This window comes from Bos taurus, chromosome 3 (genome assembly GCF_002263795.3).
Source record: "Bos taurus isolate L1 Dominette 01449 registration number 42190680 breed Hereford chromosome 3, ARS-UCD2.0, whole genome shotgun sequence".
NCBI classification, from domain to species: domain Eukaryota; kingdom Metazoa; phylum Chordata; class Mammalia; order Artiodactyla; family Bovidae; genus Bos; species Bos taurus.
The window spans coordinates 94,255,103-94,278,756 of NC_037330.1; the positions used below are offsets into that span (position 1 = coordinate 94,255,103).

Consider the following 23,654-nt stretch of genomic DNA (forward strand, 5'->3'; position numbering starts at 1 on the left):
CGGTTGAAGTCCTCCTGGGGCCAGTACCATTTCACAGAATGTTCATCTGTGCTGGGGAATGAGTCTATGGCCTATTTTTTCTGATTTGAAAGGACATTCCCAACTTCAACCTTGCTGAAAAAGAGGCATTTTTGCACCTGCTATTAAGAACAGCTAGAACACAGGATAAGGCTGGCATAAAATTATTTAGCAAGCACATGCTAGGTATTCCAGTTTGAAATCTACCAAACTGTAAAATCAAAAAATTAAAAAGTTGAAGATGGAGCTGTTGTTCCTCAAAGATGAAGAAACCATCTTACAAAAAGAGGGATTAGGCACTCACTTAACTCTATATGGAGAACATCCTTCTCAAGCTAGATGGAAGATGAGGAAGAGCACTGCTACAGGCTGACCAGGCCATTTGGAGACCGAGAGGAGAGGAAACAAGGCATTCAGGAAAGCTAGTAGAAGAAATTCTTCTGGGTCTAACTAGGTAAGTGAATCTAAGGCAACTGCACCAAAGATATGCTACCCATCATGCCAGCCTGTAGCTGGTGGCAAAATATCTCAAGACATTTTAAGCCCAGGAAAATATGAGAAATATGTTAACCAAGCAAATTAAAACCAAAACCTCCAAAGGTAAAAATCTCCTCAGATTCGAAATCCAAGACCCTCACTTTTTATTAATTCTGTGCATCATTAGAAAAAATAAAAAGTAACAAATGTAAAGATTTGCTTTATTTCTACTGGGGTAAGGAGGAGGATAAATAAAACTGGTTTCCAATTTGCTCTCCACTGTATACATACATACCCACACACACACATACACACATACACACACCTAAAATACCCCAACAAAGAACAAAAAAAACCAAGAATTAAAACCCAAAAGACCCTCAAACTGCACCAACACTTCGTATTTTGTCCAAAAGAATAGATCCTGGGAGGAAGTGCAAAATGCAAAATTAATGACCAAAAAATGCTGAACAAACAGCATTATCAATATACAAAATATTTATATTACTGAACTAGTAACAGTTGATGTTCTCCGAGTCTGTAAAACTTTGGAACCACATAGCTGATTTGTTAAATCTAGTCCATGCCAGCTTCCAAAAATCAGAAAAGATCTTAGTTAGCTTCATTCTTTGACGCCTCATCAAAATTTTCTACGAGATCTGAAAAAAAAAAAAAGTTAATGAGTTAAATTTACAAAAAAGAAAGTAAATGCAATCCCTATCTTCTGGCTCAACAAATACTGCTACCAAAATTAGCCTGAAAAGACATAGGACAAGAGGCAGAAAGAAATTGGGGGCATTTCACTAATAATGCTTCAATTTCTGCTTAAAATAGAAACCTTAAGGAAATGTTAGTCCTTTTTTGCCTAAGCAAACTACTAAGGTGAATAGCATTTTCGTATGTCAATCATAATTCCTATAGAAATGCTATAACGTAAATTTATAATCACAATGATTCCAATTTAATAAAGGCATATTCTAACTCAGTAAATGCAGTAGAGCTCTGTGTGACAATTTCTGATTCCACATTCTAAATGGGAGGGTTTTTTCATTAGACTGTATGTGCATCATTATGAATCCATTTAAATTCACAAGCTCACCATCAACAAAAAACTGAAAAATCATCACAATGAATTAAATGAGATAAACAGGATGCAAAAAGTCTTAAAACTAAAGAAAGGTTGCTTACCTGGAACATCATCCTCCTCCTCATCAATGTCTTCTGGTTTTGGGGTTTTGCTATCCAGCACTACAAAAAGTTTACTTTAAAATTAGTCACTAAGAACAAAGACCTTTATGGAACACTTACAGTGTTTATTTTTTTTTGCCTATCTACATAGTTTATAGAAACAAATCTTACATAGCTGTTCAGGAGAAGCTAAATATTGTCTAATCTAATCCCATATTTTCTATTTAATACAAAAATTAATAGAAGTTTAACTTCTTTAGATATACACTAAATATACTTGGCAATCTCAATGTGTAGTGAAGGTACAACATGCAAAATGGAATAATTTACGTGAGTTTAAATAAAGACGTTATAGTTAAATTTATTCTCCAAGTTCCATATTCTTCAAATACAAAAATCAACATTCAAGATTTTTTTCTATCTCATTTGGTATAAAAGTATCGAGCTTTGCAGAATGAACACTGAAATAAAAGGCTCTGATTTTCAGGAATGACAAGACAAATTTGAAACCAGGACTATCTTGGACATTCAGAACTTACAGTTGCTTCATTTGTAGTATCATCAACAATATTAAATGAAAATATAGTTCTGTGATATCACTGTCTTCTTGTTATTAGTCAGAAGTAAATACCAAATCAACTATTTATAAAATTTCCTTTTAGGTAATTACCTCCCAAATCTCTATATTACCACCAAATGTATCTGAATAGTCTATAGACTGCACTGCATTAATCACTGAAGGGACAAACTCAAAAATTTATGAAGCATACAAGTAACGTTATAAAAGTAAAATTTACGAACAGGCAAATCCTTCTAGCATGAAATAGATACCTTTAAATCATTAGGTTCTTTAATTAAGATGAAAAGGGAAAGAGGCATTAACCTGAAATACTCACCTTGCCGAGGGAACTGTTCAGCTAACTTCCTAAGACTTGTTAAGCTGTCAGCACCAAGCTGACTTAATATTCCAGGAAGCATTTCTGTGATTGGTTTGGCTTCTGCATGGCCGGTAATTGCAAAGGTGTTGGCAGAAAGGGAAGCTTGGACTTTAGGATTGTTGAAATGAATAACTGTCCCATCATCTTTAATCATGTTCACCTGTATGATCACAGAAAAAAATATATTTCACATATTTGGTACAACTCAAAAAATATGTTTAAAAAACAATTAAAAACAATTCTTGTTTTTTACCTGGTAGGTAGTTTTGCAATCCTGATGTAATAATTATCTATGCAGTGAATTTGGGCGGAAAAACACCCTAGCAACAAAGTAAAATGGTGTTTATGGCACAAATTACTAGGATGGTAAAGAAATAATCACTTTATTATAGAATCTAGATTCTATTATTTTGTTATTATTATTGGCCGTGCCACATGGCTTACAAGATCTTAGTTCCCTGACTAGGGAATGGACCTGGGTCCAAAACAGTGAAAATCCCATGTCCTAGCTGCTGGACTGCCAGGGAATTCCCTAGAATCTAGATTTTAAATGTAAAGATTTCTACTATGAGAAGGAAGATCATGCCCACATTTTTCAAAAAAGGGAGTTATCAGCCAAGAATTGGCTTCTTAATGAAATTACCCATTACTCAATTTACACTATCAAACTAAATCCATACAGATACTACTGTATCTGTACAATAGTTAGCATCTTACTTATGGTTCGAACAGGTGGTAAGGAGGTAATAGTGTATGGTAAAAATAACCACTGAAAACCCATAAAGAACACTCAGAAATTTAATCAATCAGGGTTTCACTCTTTTGAATATCTAGTAAATTTACAAAAGTTTCAACTTGTTTTCCTCATGTCATTCTTCATAGGAGATTTTGTCAGTTCCTCTAATCCTTTTAGGTGGAGCTTCTCAACAACCTTCAATAACCCTTGTAAATGACAAGAAGCTCTCCCACTCAGTTGTCTAGCCATCTGAACATTTATCAGTTACTAGGAAACCCTTAAAATCATAGCTTTCCTCAATATGAACTGCTTCAGATTTAATCTCATCCATTGCCTGGGACTCACTGAAAAGGAAGGTTGAATGTGTGTGCACTATGTAAAATGTTATTTTTCTCTCTCACTCTTGCTGTGTTTTAGTAGAGCTGTATGTATTATATTTGCATATAAGTTAAATGTGTAAATAATGTGATTACACTATGCAGTTGACTTCACTGGGTAAGTTACCTTGGTGGTAACATGCTTATTATATAAAAAGGTTAGGAGAGTTAATTCTTGGCTACTTTAGAAGCATTTCATGGTCCATCCAAAAACTGCCCTTGTCAGAATCAAGCAGAGATGCTGAGTGTTCTCCATGGTCAGTGGAAGTGGGCTTTTCTTCCTCAGAGGTGATCACCACCACTGACACACAGCACCAGAAAGGAAGGGGAAGAAAGGGGCTTCTAAATTTCAGGCAAGACCTGGAACACAGAGAAAATAAAGGCAAGTCCCCTAGAAAATCGTAACTAAATCCCACAAATACTATACAGAGTAAGCATTCAATCCAACTGAACAAAAATCATGAGTTAAAAATAATTTATGTTAACTTTAGAAAAAAATATGCTATGTACTTCTGAAGATAATTATTGTGTAGGTAGAAAAGTTCAATGCAAAAGTAGCTTAAAGTATGAGAGAGGAATGGCATGAGAAGGTAGCAGTGGCATAGTAGATATGAAATGTGATGTTTTTCTGGATCTGTTCCAGAATCACATAATTTTAGTATGGGAAAAGAATAAAGATATGGTAGGACTACATTTTTCCAAATCAAGACCCATCACTTAACTTAATAAATGACTTCTATAACACTACCAGGGGTGAAAAGTATCCCAACATTGGAATATTAGATATTTTTTATTTACAAACATTACAGTCACAAGAAATTTAAAATCAGTATTGCTCAAAAAAAGTCAGGCCATATATTTGTTGAACTTAGAGGTCTTCTAGTTCAAATCTCTTGTTAAAGAAATAAATACTAATGATAAAGAGTTATTGGTTAAGCAATATTGTTGTTCAGTAAGCAATATACCCAGGACAAATAACTGATTATGTGCAAACTCAGAACTTAATTAAACTTAGGCTTCCCAACTTTATTTAGCTTCTTTCCTATGATGTCACTCATATTCTTAAACACCTATTTGTCTATAAAAATTCAATTGTGTGGCACCATAAAAGCTTGTCAGAGAATTATCTATCTCAGAGTACAGGTTAAGTAACAGCAGATATATGAATAATATATGTCATATCTATTCCATGTCAGATTGTGAAACAGAAATTAATGGTTGTTTTAAATGAGGTTGTGTAAAAGATGTAACTTCATGAATAGAAAGGTCCAGAGACAGGTGGAGAGTTTAATTTTAGAGTTGAGAGAATGAAATACTAGAGGTTACAAAGGCCAGAATCTTTTATTTCAGTCTAACATTCCTTCCCCTCTACTGAGCAAATAACATGGTTATATATGGCTCCTAGATACAGGTTATTAGAACTATCAAAGGATTAATTATTGAGCGAGCAACATGAACAGGACACTTCCCAACTCTTTTAAGAGGCAAAAGGAAGGATAAGGAATTTGTTGAACTGACAAAGCAAACTATATGCATTTCATGTGAAGACTTCACTTTCTCCAGTGACTTTACTGATGTTTGGTCTATGTTAAGTCATACAATCTATATACAGTATAAGGAGAAGGAGCAGACAAATAAAGACTGTTAAACTACCTACCGTACCAGCTCTCAGGTCCCTTTTTCAATCAATCAAGTATCCCCTTTATGTCACAGTGCTTTTTCCACTTAAAAGGTAGCTGAGGTAAAGAATGCTACTTGAATTATAGAGGAAGAGGCTTTTTTTTTTGACCCCAGTTCAGAACTCCAGATGCCCTTGCTCTTATTTTTCACTCTAATAATACTGACATGTTTTGAAGTTACCAGAAACAACTACTACGTCCTTCCATGCATAGTTTATTTACATACGCTATTTTCATTGTTAAGAAGAACCTTTTCCTGCTTCTCCACATTGCAAGTTCCCATTTATCCAAGACACAGGTCAGATGCTTCTTTCTCTGTGAAAACTTAAGGTGGTTTACGCATCTTCCGATTTCATGAAAACTGATACTATACAAAATTATGAGACACAACATTACCTCAAGTGTCAGCACATACTTCAGTTCAGTCGCGTCTGACTCTTTGCGACCCCATGAACCACAGCACACCAGGCCTCCCTGTCACATCACCAACTCCTGGAGTCCACCCAAACCCATGTCCATTGAGTCGGTGATGCCATCCGACCATCTCATCCTCTGTTGTCCCCTTCTCATCCTGCCCTCAATCTTTCCCAGCATCAGGGTCTTTTCCAATGAGTCAGCTCTTCGCATCAGGTGGCCAAAGAATTGGAGTTTCAGCTTCAGCATCAGTCCTTCCAATGAACACCCAGGACTGATCTCCTTTAGGATGGACTGGTTGGATCTCCTTGCAGTCCAAGGGACTCTCAAAAGTCTCCAACACCACAGTTCAAAAGCATCAATTCTTCGGCGCTCATCTTTCTTTATAGTCCAACTTTCACATCCATACATGACTACAGGAAAAACCATAGCCCTGACTAAACAGACCTTTGTTGGCAAAGTAATGTCTCTGCTTTTTACTATGCTGTCTAGGTTGATCATAACTTTCCTTCCAAGGAGTAAGCGTCTTTTAATTTCATGGCTGCAGTCACCATCTGCAGTGATTTTGGAGCCCAGAAAAAATAAAATCAGCCACTGTTTCCCCCTCTATTTGCCATGAAGTGATGGGACCGGATTCCATGATCTTAGTTTTTTTTTTGCTGTTAATGAAACTTTTATTTTAATAAGTCACAGTTAACATCCAAACTGTTGAACAATCTTCAAAGAAAACTGCAATGTGCAAGGCTGAGTTCACTTTAGATATCATCAATGTCTCCATCATCATCTCCAATGTCATCAAACTGGATTTCATCATCTCCAGAGCCAAATGTATCAGTTTCATTGATTTTAGCATTTTCTGGAAGCTTGCCATATGCCTTCAGACTTCTAGCCTTATCTGCATTGTATTTTAAGATTACATCAGCTTTATTATTATCCTGGTAGTCCCGAAGACCAACCAATATAATGTCTGAGGTATTTATCCAGACCTTCTTTCTCAGTTTCCCTCTGATGTGGTACAATCTCTTAACACCATCGAAACACATAGCTTCCAATCGTCCGTTTCCCAACATTTTGATTACTTGGGCATACTCTTGCTCATCTTCTTTGAACACTAGCGCCCTCTTTTCAGGTTCATTCTCATTCTTGCCTCTGCGTCTGTTTTTACCTTCTTTACCTTTATTCTTAGGCATGGCGGTGACGACGCACTTGGGGCGTCTCCGACTTCTCTCCGGGTGGTGGCGGGGAAGGTCTCCGGAAGGGAGACGTGTGAGATAGGGTGACACGAACTGACTGCGAGAGACTGGGTCGCGTCTGCCGGAGTCTAGCGACGGACATCTTCCGATATCCGCCTTCACCGATGCTTGGCCGCAGCAAATGGCGATGCGCCTGCTTGCGTCCGTTATCCCCACCTCCCAACGTCAGCAGGCCACACCCCCTCCGCTGATCTTAGTTTTCTGAATGTTGAGCTTTAAGCCAACTTTTCCACTCTTCTCTTTCACTTTCATCAAGAGGCTTCTTAGTTCCTCTTCACTTTCTGCCATAAGGGTAGTGTCATCTGCATATTTGAGGTTATTGATATTTCTCCCGGCAATCTTGATTCCAGCTTGTGCTTCCTCCAAGCCCAGCGTTTCTCATGATGTCAGCACATAACAGTCACTCAAATTTGCTGAATGAAGTCATCTCTTCCATTATTTACTGACTGACTTCAGAGAGAGCACCTTCGTCTGTTAGTACAGCTAAGAAATTCTATTAAAGACTTTTTCTATGGATCAGATCAGATCAGATCAGTCGCTCAGTCGTATCCGACTCTTGACGATCCCATGAATCGCAGCACGCCAGGCCTCCCTGTCCATCACCAACTCCCGGAGTTCACTCAGACTCACGTCCATCGAGTCGGTGATGCCATCCAGCCATCTCATCCTCTGTCGTCCCCTTCTCCTCCTGTCCCCAATTCCTCCCAGCATCAGGGTCTTTTCCAATGAGTCAACTCTTCGCATGAGGTGGCCAAAGTACTGGAGTTTCAGCTTGCATACGACATCTCAATAGATGCTGAAAAAGCTCCTGATAAAATTCAACATCCATTTACATTGAAAACTCTCCAGAATGTGGGCATATAGGTGACTTACTGCAACATAAAAAAGGTCACATATGATAAAACCACAGTTAACATAATAGTCAATGGTGAAAAGCTGAAACCATTTCCTGTAAAATCAGGAACAAGACAGGGATACTCACTCTCACCATTTTTATTCAACATAGTTTTGGAGGTCCCAACCACAGCAATCAGAGAAGAAAAAGGAAAAAAAAAAAAAGGAATCCAAAATTGAAAAAAAGTCATAAAACTGTCACTGTTTGCTGATGACATGACAGTAGTATTCAGAGAAAATCCTAAAGATGTCACTGAAAAATTACTAGAGCTCATCAATGAATTTGGTAAAGTTGCAGGATACAAAATTAATGTATAGAAATCTGTTGCATTTCTATACACTAATATGAAATATCAGAAAGAGAAATTAAGGAAACAATCCCATTTACTAACACATCAAAAAGAATAAAATACCTAGGAATAAACCTCCCTAGGGAGGCAAAAGATCTATACTCTAAAAATTATTATGATGCTAATGAAAAAGATTGAAGATGACACAAACAGATGGGAAGATATCATATTCTTGGATTGGGAGAGCCATAATTGTCAAAATGACCACATCACCCAAGGCAATCTATAGATTCAATACAATCCCTATCAAATTACCAATGGTATTTTTCATGGAGCTGGAACAAAAAATTTTATAATTTGTATGGAAATACAAAAGATCCTGAATAGCCAAAACAATCTTGAGAAAGAAGAATGGAGCTGGAGGAATCAAGCTCCTTGACTTCAGACTACATTACAAAGCTACAGTAATCAAAACAGTTGATACTGGGTTTTCCCTGGTGGTCCAGTGGTTAAGAATCTGCCTCACAATGCAAGGGATACCAGTTTGATCCCTGGTCCAGGAAGATCCTACATGACACAGGGCAACTAAACCCGTGTACCACAACTACTGAGCCCATACTCTGGAGCCCATGAGCTGCAATGACTGAGGCCATGCACCACAGCTACTGAAGTCTGTGCACCTGGAGCCCTTGCTCCACAACAAGAGAAGCCACCACAATGAGAAGCCAGCACACCGCAACTAGAGAGCAGTCCCTGCTCACTGCAGCTAGAGAAAGCCTACACATAGGAGCGAAAACCCAGTGCAGCCATTTAAAAAACAAACAAAAAAATAGCATGATATTGGTAAGAAAACAGACACATAGATCAATGGAAGAGAATAGGAAATCCAGAAATAAACCCATGCACTTATGGTTAATTAACCCATGACAAAGAAGGCAAAAATATACAATGGGAAAAAAGACAGTTTCTTCAGTAAGTGGTACTGGGAAAACTGGACAGCTACATGTAAAAGAACACCATATACAAAAATAAACTCAAAATGGATTAAAGATCTAAATGTAAGACTTATACTATATAACTCCTAGAGGAAAACACAAGTAGGACACTCTTCAATGTAATTGCAGCATTATTTGTTTGGATCTGTCTCCTAGAGTAATGGAAATAAAAACAAAAATAAACAAATGAGACCTAATTAAACTCAAAAACTTTTGCACAGCAAAGGAAACCATAAACAAAATGAAAAGGCAACCTACTCAATGGGAGAAAATATTTGCAAATGATATTACCAACAAGGAATCAGTTTCCAAAGTAAAAACCTCAATATCAAAACCAAAACAAAACCCAAATAATCTAATCAACAAATGGACAGAAGACCTAAACAGACATTTCTTCAAAGAAGATATTATACAGATGGCCAGTAGGCACATGGAAAGATGCTCAATACTGCTAAATAATTAGAGTGCAAGTTAAAACTACAATGAGGTACCACCTCATAAGTCATCATTAAAAAGCCTACAAATAATAAATGCTGGAGAGGCTGTGGAGATAAAGGGAACCCTATTACATTGGAGTGTAAATTGGTGCATCCCCTATGGAGAACAATACAGAGCTTTCTCAAAAAACTAAAAACAGAGTTACCATATGATCTAGTAATCCCATTCCTGGACATATATCTGGACAAAACTCTAATTTGAAAAGATACATGTATCCCAACGTTCAAAGGAACACAATTTACCACAGTCAAGACATGGAAACAACCTAAATGTCCATCAACAGATGAACAGAGAAAGAAGATGTGGAAGATACACACAATGGAATATTACTCAGCCATAAACAGGATGAAATAATGCCATTTGCAGCAATATGGATAGACCTAGAAATGATCAAATTAAGTGAAGTAATTCAGCCATTATATATAAATGACTGAATCACTTTGGTGTACACTTGAAACTAAGACAACATTGTAAATTACTATAATTCAATTTTTTTAAATGGTTAAAAATTTTTAAATAGTTAAAAAAAATTTTTTTTAATTTAATGATTAAAAAAGGATTCACACATAGTGAACGGAAAAAGGTTAAAATGGCAGATTTTATGCTATGTTTATTTTCACATAAAAATGTGGAAAAACATAAAACCAAAAAAGCAGGGTATTTGGGACTTCCCTTGTAGTCTCATTGTTAAGACTCCATGCTCCACTGAGGGGGCATGGGTTCGATCCCTGCTTAGTGAACTAAGATCCCACATGCTGGCAGCATGGCCAAAAAAAAAAAAAAAAAAGGCAGGACATCCAAAGAAATTAAGACTGCCATGTAATAAAAAGGTGACCAGGACAGAGTGCTTTCCTTTAATTCTCCTGCATTCAGAGCTGTACACCCATTGGCACCTGACGCTCTAGGGTGAAGGAAGAAGGAACCACAGTAAGGGTCAACCAGTAACTTTAGGAACTTTAAGTCCTTTTTCTGTACAAGTGGTTCAAGAAAAGGAAAATATTAACAGTAAAACTTTTGTGTACAATTACAAAATTTAAATTCCCAGTCCTAAGCTTTCTCCTGAGCTCCAGCTCTCTATGACTAACTTCTTGCTAAACAATTTCACCTAAAATAATCAGTATCTCTTACATTTAACAGGCCCCAAACAACCTGGGATGTCCATGGGAGTCAGCATGCTGTACACTATAAATGATGAATAAACACAGTTCCTGCTGTCAAGAGTCTTGTAATCCAGAGACTACGGCAAACAGACTACTTGGTTAATAAGTAAGTAATCATACCCTATAATATGAGGTTGTAATAATAAACATATTCAGGCACAGCAATTTAAGTTAAGGCGAGTGGAAGGACAGACAAAGTGTTGATTATTATGCCTGGAAAGAAGGGAAGGTTTCATAGAGACAGAATATACCTTAGTTAAGGTAGAAGCTGTACTCTGAAGATAACAGTAAAATTCCATCTGAACCATCTGAACCAGAGAAACAGATTTTTGGTGACATTTCTTACCAAATACATCTGATAAAATCAACTGTCTCTGAGAAAAGAAACAGATTCTACTTTTGATAGATTGATGTTATCATCAGGGTGACAACACCGTCACTATATTCAATCAGATTACCAAATAAGAAGCACATCTAAGTATCTTCAACTGTCATAGAACATAAGAATTTTTCAGGAATTGAGTTCTGGATTATACTCTCAGAGTTTACAAGGCATTCCTTCCTAAAACCTGGTCAGTTACTTGGCTTCTTTGTATGAAACAGTCTCTGGCACTCCCCTGCCCCTTTCTGACAGCTCTGGATTTCTGTCTTTGCTGCTGCTGCTGCTGCTGCTGCTAAGTCACTTCAGTTGTATCCGACTCTGTGTGACCCCACAGACAGCAGCCCACCAGGCTCCCCATCCCTGAGATTCTCCAGGCAAGAACACTGGAGTGGGTTGCCATTTCCTTCTCCAATGCGTGAAAGTGAAAAGTGAAAGTGAAGTCACTCAGTCGTGTCCTGACTCTTATCGACCCCATGGACTGTAGCCCACCAGGCTCCTCCGTCCATGGGATTTTCCATGCAAGAGTACTGGAGTGGGGTGCCACTGCCTTCTCCTTTGGTGACAGGTAAAAGAAATCTACATACAATTAAACTTATTACCTCAAATCAACTACTAATTAATACATAAAAGATCAGAGAAGTCCCTCTTAATTCAAACAGTCCTTTAGCTTTTACATATCCGAAGAGGACATAAATTAAGCATTGCTATGCTAAGTCACTTCAGTCGTGTCCGACTCTGTGCGACTCCATAGACGGCAGCCCACCAGGCTCCCCGGTCCCTGGGATTCTCCAGGCAAGAACACTGGAGTGGGTTGCCATTTCCTTCTCCAATGCATGCAAGTGAAAAGTGAAAGTGAAGTCGCTCAGTCGTGTCGGACCCTCAGCAACCCTATGGACTGCAGCCTTCCAGGCTCCTCCGTCCATGGGATTTTCCAGGCAAGAGTACTGGAGTGGGGTGCCCTTAGGAGAGGAAAAAATAATCACCAATACCAAAGGCCTAGAAAGTAAGATCAGAATTTTACTAGGCAAAAGTGCAATGAGTTTTTGAAACCCACCACTGATCTCTCTGTGCCCAAGCCACCAAACTGAGTACTTTCTACTGGTTTGATGTTTTGAAGGTCAAAGTATAGAAAACATAGTAATGTCATTTTTGTTTTACAGTGCTACCATTGCTATCTTCTCTTACCATTCCTATCTGCTCTTTTCAAAAGTTTTTTTTTCTACTTTCCTTAAACTGCCAAAATCCCAAAAGATAGTACATTCTAGAGTTTAGCACTTTGAAAAAGTTCAAAACAGCCCAAACTGTAATTAATGTGTTTATTCTAAGACATATATATTTTTTCCTATTTTAATGTTTCTGAAAACTGCATGTTTTCATGTATACATTTAAGGTAGTAGTTTCTTTTTTCTTCCAAGAAGCTGTTTTTAAAGTGTGTCTCATCATTTTCTTGAAGAAAAAAATTGTTTAATTATAGTAACACATATGTAATGTTTGAGGCAAACCAGATTATATACAGTATACTAGATATGCCTAAATAAAATTATTTTATATCTGCAAAGTGTTATATAAAGTACAAATATCTTGGTTCTCAAAAAATCAATTTTAGAAAGAGGGAAAGAAGGAAAAAAGTAAAACTTCCCATTTTAGGCTCAAACATTCGGAAATTTTATAGCTGTTACTTCATGTTGTTAATTTTCTTTATGTGTATTTTCTCTGTATAACTAGTCTGTGAGGACTGGAAGACGTCACTTACGTACCCATATGGAGGTAGGGGTGCCACAAGAGTGTGTACATGTCTACTGTTGCTATTGTTGTTCAGTCATCCAGTTGTGTCTGACTCTTTGTGACCCCATGGACTACAGCACACCAGGCCTCCCTGAACCTCACTATCTCCCTAAGTTTGCCCAAGTTCATGTCCATTGCATCAGTATATGCCTATATGTACCATTAATTTTCTGTGCAACATTTTGGAGCTATGACTCCCCAAACAGAATTGCATTGGCAACACCAACAAAAATGAATTTACAATATAGTTTTATATATGCTGTAATAAATTTAAATACAGGGCATTATGAAGGTACATAGGAAAGACATCTAACCTGTCTTTGCATATACGTATACGTGTGCTACCAGGAAGACTTATAGGACAAAATAACACCTACATTAATACCTGAAAAGGAGAAAAAGCAATGTCCTTAGAAATACTTTTGGCAATTTCATTTATCCATGATGGTGTAAGTAATGAATTCTGCATGGCAGGTACTCAATAATACAGGATAAGGCAGGTAGAGTCCCTTTCTTTGGTGGGACTTTGAAAGAATGGAGAGGAAGGAGGGGCAGGAGGAGAGGAAAAGGTCAAGAGTGGGCCTAAGTGTAACTAAGAAGACCAAAGCAAGATGAATCAATGAATAAAATGAAGTCTGGTTTTGACATACTTAGCTCAAATCTGGAATTCAACACTTCCCAGCTATGTGATCTTGAGCAGGTACCTGACTCTCTTAAGTCTCAACTTTCTTATCTGTAACCAACAATAACTAATTCAAAGAGATACCACGGAGCTAAAATGCATAATACATATTTTGTTTATCTGGCTAGCTGACTAGTTTCCCTACTAGATGTTAGGCTCTAAAGAACAGAGACTATGAATAATATCTTATGCATCACTGCCTAGCAAAATGCTTGGTATACAGCAGATATTCACTAGCATTAAATATTCAATACGACAATTTGAACTACAAAAGTACTATGACCTCAGCACAGCATTATAATTAGGTTTGATTATATGCTGAAGAGATCAAAGACTACTAACCGATTGGTTTGTTATTTCACTATAAAACACTAAAAGTTTTATTAATTATAAGGGCCACAGAGTTTTCCAAATCTGAACAAAATCAAACATTCAGAAAAGCATGCCCTTGGAGATAAAATCTATACTTCAAGGAGGTAAATAAAATCTTTTCCTCTCTCTAAAGAAGTGTTTTCAACAAAGGGTGATTTGCCCCCTAAAGGACCTGCATCAACGTCTGGAGACATTTTTGGCTGTCTTAATTGAAGATCTAGTGGGGAGACTCCAAGAATACTGCCAAATATCCTAGAATGCACAGGACAGTTTTCACAATAAAGAATTATTTGGTTCAAAGTGTCAATAGGGTTGAGGTTGAGTGAGGAGGGGTTGGAGTTGGGAGAGTAGAAAGATAGGCAAAGATTTAAGACTGCCTAAACACTTATTAGTAGGTTAGGGTTAATATTATCAGAGTTCATGTCCATTACTGCCACTTATTCTTCTTTTTAATAAGGCTGTAATTTTTAAAGAGAAGCTTAGATTTGCTTTTTCTCAAATATGTCCCAGATACAGAATGATCTCTCTGGAAATTATTTTAGGTCAATGAAAATATATGAAAACTTTTAATAGCTCAGGGGGGAAAAAAGCATTTTAAATACTTAATTTCAAGACTTGCAAATGAAGTTTTAATACTTATCAGAGTAAGAATGCACAGCCATATCTAGCTATAAGGAAAAAAGATACATGTGACCTACCTTCCCTACTATTTTATCAGTAAGTTAATTTTGAAAGTACAAAGCATATTTAAACAAAGTATTTATTTGTTCATATATCCCCAGTGGAAGGAATATGTGGCACTTTGCCATTTCACTGCCTTTTCTTTGTTACTCTTCTATTTCTTTAATAGAGATCCTCACCTCTACATTGTTTCTGATCTATGTTTTACAGCACATGTGCATTAATAATCTACTAAAACTTGTGAGGTAGTACTACACCTGGTAATGATGTAATAAAATCTGATAGTAGTGAAAATTTAAACAGAAATGGAATCATCAGGTAGAAGTAGATCTAGATGGTAACAGATCACAAATTGTTATTATAATTTTTCTTGCATAAATCAATCTTTGGCTTCTGATCTGAGAAAAGTAGTATCATCAAAATAATTTTAAAATTAAATTAATAGTTTTTGAAAGTGGTCTAATAAGAAATGCAATTCATGTAAAGCTACTGCGAGAGCTTTCTGAGTAATAATTTGAGAGACTGTGAAGAGCAGAAAGGTACTCTTACGGGAAAAAAGTCCACCTTATTGGAAGAAATCTTTGGTTTACCTTATTTCTGTATTATTAGAAAAAAAAATCTTATTTTACATTAAAATTAAAGAGTAGGTCCATAATTTTGTCATATATGCAAATATTGGGTTGGCAAAAAAATTCGTACAAGTTTTCCGGTAAGATAGTACAGAAAAACCTGTACGAACTTTTTGGCCAACCCAGTACTTTGAGTCTGAAAAGTATAATGAATTCCTTAACCACCTAATAAAATCATTTTTTTGACAATCCAATTTTATACAGTAGGCAAATTCAATAGCTCCAGTCCTTCAAAAAGAGAGTATCAGATTCATTTAAGCTGATATGTTACATTTGAAAGTCTGGATAATCATTTGTGAATGCTCTGTTTATCCACATAACAATTTACAAAGTGATCATACCTCTTCAATACCAGCTATATTATTCACAGCCAGTTTTTTTAGAGAACTCTGAAGTTTTTTGTCATCAGCTGTAGCTGTTCTATGTACCACCTTCTTCTTTCTGCGAGCTGTACCCTGAAAGATAACCAAACAAAAGTGTTAGCATGCCATGCATTTGATAACTGTAATCACTTGTCTTCCTCTCCATAATATTCTTCCTAAAACTCACAGAAAAAACTGCAGACTTAATAGTAATGGTTAATTAGACTTCTCAGTCACAGAGTTGTGACTGTCAGCCAAACGCAGATTTTTGAAGGTTAGTTTCTAGCCAATTTTTCTTATTCTTTCCAATATCTAGCCTGTGTCATTTTAACACATTGTTTCAAAAGTTTTCTAACAAAAAATAATTTTTAACTTCAAAATAACCTGAAGTGTGCTTTACTTCAAATTTCCAACAAATAAGGAAAGTTTTTTATACTATCTACCACCCTCTAAAGATATTCTGAAACTTTGGACATTACAATGTAACAGGTAAATGCCTATTATATGAGTGTTCTAGAATCCTAGAACCTAGGAATGAAAAAGATCAAGTTCTTACATTACAATGGGAAGGAAAAGTCAATATATAAACAGATTAGATTATTTCAAACAGGATAAGTGTATTAAGAAAAAAAAAATAACAGAGCAACAAGAATATTGGGTGGGGGCAAAGCACTACTTTATTAGAATGCTCAGGGAAGGTCCCTCTGAAGAGGTGGCGTACGAGCTGAGACTCATGAAAAGATTTAGGTGAAGAGTGATCCAAGAAAAATGAAACAAGAGTGAACCTGTCATTTCTAGACAGAGCAGACCAGTATGACTAGAATAAATAATGGGAAAGGTAAAGGAAAATGAAATCAGAAAGATTGGTAAGGGCCAGATCATGTAACCTAATGTGCCATGAGCAGGAACTAGACTTTATATCAACTGCAATAGGAAGCTACTGGAAGGTTTTAAGCATGAGAATGGTTTGATCCGATTTATGATTCTAAAAGATGACTGAGGTTGCTGTGGAAAATGAACTATAATGAGATCAATCAGGAAGCTACTGTAGAAGTTCTGACGAGAGATGAGAGTGGAGATAACGAGAGCTAAGATGGTCAGAAGAACCAAAAGGATTTACTGATGGACTAAATATAGGATATGAGGGGAAAAAGGAATCTAGAATGATGTTTAGAATTTTGACCTGAGCAAATGAAAATTATACTATTTACTGAGATAGGAAAACTTTCTTTCTAAATGGATATTTTGAAACTCTAAATAATTTTTTCCATTGAAAAACTATTTAAGACAATGAATTAAACTCCTGAGCCAATTTAAATAAATGTAACCTAAAGCAGAGCTGAAGCACTACCAACAGCAGCCCGTATATTGAGAGCTAAATCTTTCTGAGACTTGCCAGGAGTAAAAAGAAAGGAAAGGAGATTTTAATCTCTGGTTAGCTTCTGTAGTATTACTCAGGAAATCAGCCTTATAAAGGGTAGGCAGGAGGCTTAGTCTTAGAAACTCTGGTGGAAGTGGAAGAGAGCCCCAGGAGTAGCAGCGGAGGCTGTAATGAAATCTAGTTAAAGGATGGACTAAGAGAGACTATTAAGATAGATGGCCATTAATTTGTGAAGTGTTCCTGATTCAACTGCTTGCTAGTTACAATTCAAATGATCCTTATGTACCTTAAAATCAACTTGTCTATAAGCTCATCAGTCCACCAAACTATTCTTCCTATACTTCCTAATTTTCATAGCTCTAAAACCAGAAATTTGGAGGCCATCCTAGACTTCTCTCTCACCTCTGTCTCCCACATTCTATCCATCATTAAGTTGTGTCATATACAACCCCTAAATTCGTGTCCCACATACTACAAGCTGTAGCTTCTCCTCTATGCCAAACTTGTTTTCATTTTCCACAATGCCAGCAGCTATCTTTTAAAATCACTGTTACTGTTTTTTCTTAAAATTCTTTAGTAGTTGACCTTGCCTATGGGATAAAATCCTCATCTCCTTGGTATGACACACAAAACTATGATCTGACTCTAAATTACCTGTTTCATTAGCTGCCATTCTTTATCCATTATAAACTCTAGTTGTAACAAATTAAAGCAAGCCATTCCACTAAGCATCATGCTATCCACTAAGCATCTTAGCATCCCATATGCCTTTGCATGTGTGAGAATGACAATCTTCCCCTTCACCCTATCTCATACCTGTTGTTTATTCTTCAAATCTCTGCTCAGTGATGACTTCCTTGACTCAGGTGCACCTTATACTTCATTTTAATATTTACTATTCTGTAGTGTAATTGTGAGTGCATCTCCCTCCCAAGCTGAATTGTGTCAAGAGCAGGAAACTTTGACTTATTTATCTGTTGTGTGCTTGGCACATAGCAGTTGCTCAATAAACTAGCTGAATGACTGTGCCAACCTTCTGGCTTAAAATATACATTAGTGATGTGCTGTATCAAGCTCTTCCAGGTATATTCTGTGTTTCTTGAATATTCCTAACTTTTGCACTGATATATTACATTACTTGCTGCTACAATGTGACTAGTACTTTGGTTACATGAATTTGTTACTATGAGTCTGGAGTTAGATAACTGTATTACTAGGAAAGAAGGAGAAAGTATTAATACTAGTTGTTTCTTCCCTTCCCCCTCTCCTGTTCCTATCCCCAGGAACTATAGTCATTATCAAAGTAAATGACACAGTGGGGCTGCTACATACTATCCAACCTATCCCCTCCCTAGGTCTGAGGTAAATACTATTCTTGCTTTTCCTTTTACAAAGATTGTATTGAGCAGAGATAAAGGTAGAATATTCTCCTTGAACCCAGGGTTGGAACTAAAGGGAATCAAAGATTTTCAGTGATCAGAACTAACTCTCCCTTAAGTTTCAAAGCACATGGAATAAGAATGCTCATGTTCACATTCACCAACATAGAAAATCAAGTAGGAATTTGGGAGGAAAACCTAGTAACGAACAAATGTACCATCAGCTCTTGCATCTCCCAATGTAAACCTAACTGAAGCAGCAGGGGTATCCAGTCAAGATAAGGTAACCTCAAGATCCAGGAATATCTGAGGGTGAGTCTAACATAATAACAGCTGTCTTTTAGTAAGTGTCTAGTCTGTGCCAGACACTGTTTGAGGTGCTTTATAAATATTACTCTAATATTTAGAAGCATCTTATGTAGGATCATTTTTATTTTACAGATGCAAAAATGGAAGTTTAACAAGATTGAATAACTTGTTCATATCATTTAACCACCAGAATGTTAAAAGGTCTCAAAGGTGGCTATTTCAATTGCACCCATCAGAGAGATATCTTCTAATTACCTATTTTAGATCTAGACATGTTATTTTCAAATTGGAATGTGGTTTAATCTTGATTAATTTAAAAAAGTTTAGATCTTCAATGACCACAAATCCAAAATAATAATACTATCTGGTAATAACACATTCTCCTACCAATTTTTCTTATGCCACACTCACCTTGCCCCCTATCCGGACCTGAGCCTGAAGTTTGGCTAACTTTTCTTGATTCATGCTGTTGGTAAATCTAGGGGGGGAAAAATAAATTTGTTAAAGTCACTGTTTTATTTACCAAAACAACTGTTTATACAACAGTACCTTCTGGTTCATTGAACCTGTAATATGCACCACCACCATGATAATATTGTCTATATTTTTTAAAAATATTAATAACTTTTTCTAGCTTTATAAGTCAAATAGCAAAAGAACCAAAATTAAGTAATACCAAGAGGGAGCCATATATACAAACAGAAAATAGAATTGAGATTCAAAATTACTTATTCGAAGATCCCTCCTTAAAAGTGTAATTCGGTACTCTGGTACTCAATAAAACCTAACCAATTCTAAAATCTCTGTAGTTACACCAGTTTCTTCCCCAAAGATTTTAACAGAAGAGAGCTATTAGCAAATTAGCACAACTTTTTTTTTCTCTCAAATAATATTCTGTATTATTTTTTTAAATCATAGATAGAAGACAAAAGAAAGAAAAATCTGGACAAAGAAAAAATTTCAATAGTCTAGCTGTCAAGATATGAGGTAGTCATGGCATCCTATATTCAAGATTAGGTGGTATGTTAATAACAGGAAAAGAGAACCAGATTTCAGACATTCGGTGCTTCTGCAGCACTTTCCACAGAGTTCATTCAAAACCTTGCACTAACTTAGTATGTCATAACTGACAAGATAGTCTTGCACATAAGGTAAAATGCCTCCTTGCACAATTCGACAAAAACCTATCTCTGCTACATTAATACGAAATTTTGCAGGGAAGAGAATCTTAAAAATAAACTTTTAAAGGCTAATCTTGATTTTGAAAACTCTAAGTTCATTATAAAGTCAAGAAACCTAGTCTGGTCAGCCCTTTCCTACTAAGGAAAAAAAAGTTCTTCAGTTTATAATGGGTCATAACATTCCACACTATATAAACAAATAAAAGCCAATGTTAAAAGTCTTATTTTACTTGTTCTTAGATCAACAGATCACTATTGAGATACAGCAGAGGGAATAAAGGGTAAGGCTGTTGTCAAAATTTTTTGGTTGATTCTCTAAACTCTTTATAAACATCATCCAGATGAAAAAGATATTGTTTTCTTCATTTTAGAGATGAAAGAATCAAAGATTATGTAAATACTAATCTTTCTGTATTCTGACATTGTACTGAAGAAACAAACCTGTGTATCTCTCTGCTTTAAGGGCGAAGTCCAGTTCCTAAATAACATTTAGAATTTACAATTCTTCAATCTTTACTCAGCACTGTATCACAATGCTCAAGCAGCTAAAAAAATTCTTTTATAGGAGTTTAAGTGTGAATAGAGTACAAAATCAAAAGGCTTAAGTGTGTGGCAATCTCAACTTAAATCTGACACTGACACTTAAATCTGACACTGACTTAAATCTGCTGATGTAAATCCCAATCTCTACAGTTTCTATAGAAAAGGACCAAAATTCACTGTTCTCAAAGTAATGCGGCCATGAAGGTGTAGTGAACTAACAAAGAGCCTAAGGAATTTTTTATTAAAAAAGGGGCTAAGTGAAAATATTAGAACCAGATACAAGATAAACTTTTTGGGACTTCTCTGCATTTTGAAGTAACAATCCCTAAGAGAAGAGATGGAAGAGATGAAAGTCAAAATAGAGCCTTGATCTGTTTGAAACAAAGCCAGAACAAAATTAACTCTTTAAATCAATGTGCAAACAAGAACAGATTCCATTCCAGGTAATAAGTATAATCAAAAACTTGTTCTCAAGGAGTACCTCAGAGAAAAAGCATTTTAGGGAGGCTGGAAGTTCAAAATTGGAAGGGAAAGAAGAAAAGTGGTTCTTTGTCTACTACCAGGTTGGGGTGCATGGAATTCAAGTAAGAAAGTGGACTGGATTCAGTTCATGAGAGAAGAGATATCAAGCTCAGAATCTGGAATAGACCTCAAAGATAACCTGCTTTAACTCCCTGTTCCTCAATCAACCTTTCTTTTTATTGTACCTGTTATTTCTGTCCTGTATAGGATGCCATCTCAAATACTGGAAAGCAGCAGCAGGGTTTAAATCAGAAATACACAAAACAGCTCACATCCCTTCCAATTTAACAGATTTGGAAATAAGGGCCCTCCTAGGCCCAGAAGGAAGAAGTAACTTCTTAAGGCCATGATTAGTGAGTTCTTCCTTGAGGATCCTAGGATCTTTAGTCTTTTCCTCAAGGATTGAAGAAACAGTGCAAATAATGAGGTTATATCCAACATTTACTGAGTGCCTAAGTTTTAAGCATTATAGTAGGCACTTACACATACCTCATTTTTACACAGAGATAAAATAAATTCAATCTTTAATCCTGACTTTTTATTATGTGGCCTCTAAGAGAGGCACAGGCTTTGGAATCAGAAGGATCAAGGTTCTACTACTTAAGGCTTCAGAAACATATTTTACTTCTCTGAACTTGTATTCCTTCCGTATTAGAAAAAGTGTAACACCACATACTTCACAGTATTTTTTTTCAGAGCTAAAGATTACGTTATCGAGCACAGGGATATTCACAGCAGATATTCAAAAACTGGTAACTATTGTTACCACTCAAGGGACAGAGCTGCTACAGTGAAAGACCGTGGGAACGGAAGTTGAAACCGCCATTCACTGGATGTATTAACACTGCCTGTCGTTCAATCATCAACTTCCTGACAGCCTACTATGCACCAGGCAGTGTGATAGGGCTAAAATGATGGGCAAGGCAATGTTTCAGAGAGGGTGGTAGCCCTGTAAACAAATCCTGCCATTACAAGGTGAAGAGCAATGCCACGGAATACGGTCTCCAGAGCCTGGGGCCGGGGCTTGCTAGCCTCAGTTTCCTTAGCTGTCGAGTTGGAGGATCGAATGAGGTGACCGCAGATAGGTGGTATAAAGCTCACAGCGTTATTGTTGTGAATAATGAGGAGTAACAAAACAGAGGCGGGGGACCACCTGCCTCCTAGGACTTGATCTGGGCGGCAACAGCGCTGGCCCGCTCGCCCCCACGGAAAGCGGTGGTGCTGGGGACCTTCCCTCAGGTGCAGACCCCCAGCTGCGCCGCCGGTAACCGACAGGCCAAGCCAGTCGCTTCCGCCCCCACTCAGCGCGCCACGGCGGAAGTGGCAGCCCAAGCGGTTGGCGGGTGTCGGAAGAAGAGGGCGGGGGGAGACCGTGCGCAGCGGCCTATGGCCGTGGAGTGGCGGGACCGCCGGGGGTCTCACCTGAAGCAGGGAGGGTCCTCCAACACCAGCACGCGGCAACAGCAAGATGGCTGCCTCAGTCGAGACAGAGAAAGACGAAGGCGGCCGCGGCGGCGGGAGTGGGACCCACGTGACACATCCTGCCCCGCCTCTCTCTCACAAGAGCAGCCTATCCTGGGATCGCATATACGAACTACAAAGGCCAAGCCGCTCTGCGCCTCCCAATAGAAAAGCGGCAGGTGCAGTGGCCGCGTTGCATTCTGGAGCTTGCAGTCCCCCTGGAGTTCCATTGTGTCCGTGCCTGCAATTTGTAGGGGTCTGATAAAGGGGAGGTGTGTATTTTTGTTCGTTTGTCCTTTTGCTCTAGTTGTCTTTCACTGGGCATTAAGTACGCACACGCACTGCCAAGCTTAACTAGTGTGGGGACTCAATTAGCCTCCGTTCTGGAGGAGAGACGGGAAATTTTGACCTGTTTGCTATGCATCCGAGAGGAAAACTGAAAAATAACCCAGTTTAAAAACAACAAAAACAAGTAGATTTAAGAAGAAGCTTTGCACTTGTAAGTACCTGCAGTGAATTATGACCTGGCGCCCAGAAGAGCTAGGTCAGTTTTGCAATGAGAGATTCCAAGTTTGGTTTTCTCGGAGCTTGCGTCAGTTGGTTGCATCATCCCTGAGAGGAGAATTTAGGTTAAAAGGGAAAATAAAGTCCAGTGCTTCTTCTCTAGCAGGAAGGGGCATTCTTGCAGACACGAGACCATGCACCGCAAAACAGACTTGGCAGACCTGTGCCAGACCCCAGCAGTAACCTGAGAATGAAATCCGGTTGTCTGCCTTTTTTTTTCTTTTTTTTTTTTTTTTGCGGTGGAGAAAGGGGGACCCGGAACCAATGGGCAACCGGCCCACTGTTGGGAGCGGCTGACTTCACCGATCAGTAATTTGCGTAGTGAATATTAAGTACAGTGGTTCTTGAGGGGGAGGGGCTAGCTTGCTGGGGGACGCAAACAGCAACGGTTCTCCCGAGACTCCTCCCCACCCCCACTATCTCGGCCCATCTTTTCTTTCTCGGTCCTCGGACTAAACGTCCAGAACCCGGGGTGAAGCAAATAGCGCCCCAAAGCAACTCCCG

At 37.7% G+C, this 23,654-nt stretch overlaps 2 protein-coding genes across 5 annotated transcripts; both read right to left on the bottom strand.

Annotated features, from left to right (window-relative positions):
- Positions 1-699: 699 nt before the first annotated feature.
- On the bottom strand, positions 700-22,621 carry BTF3L4 (basic transcription factor 3 like 4). 4 transcript variants are annotated; one of them, NM_001098106.2, is given in 6 exon segments: positions 700-1,154; positions 1,684-1,743; positions 2,580-2,781; positions 15,790-15,903; positions 19,291-19,357; positions 22,548-22,621. In NM_001098106.2, coding segments are annotated over 5 exon segments (477 nt in total). In that variant the 5' UTR covers positions 19,345-19,357; positions 22,548-22,621; the 3' UTR covers positions 700-1,107.
- Positions 6,476-15,783, bottom strand: LOC101906012 (eukaryotic translation initiation factor 1A, X-chromosomal). Its single transcript, XM_059885140.1, has one exon. It carries the CDS (start codon positions 7,015-7,017, stop codon positions 6,583-6,585), a length of 435 nt encoding a protein of 144 aa, XP_059741123.1. The 5' UTR covers positions 7,018-15,783; the 3' UTR covers positions 6,476-6,582.
- Positions 22,622-23,654: the final 1,033 nt, after the last annotated feature.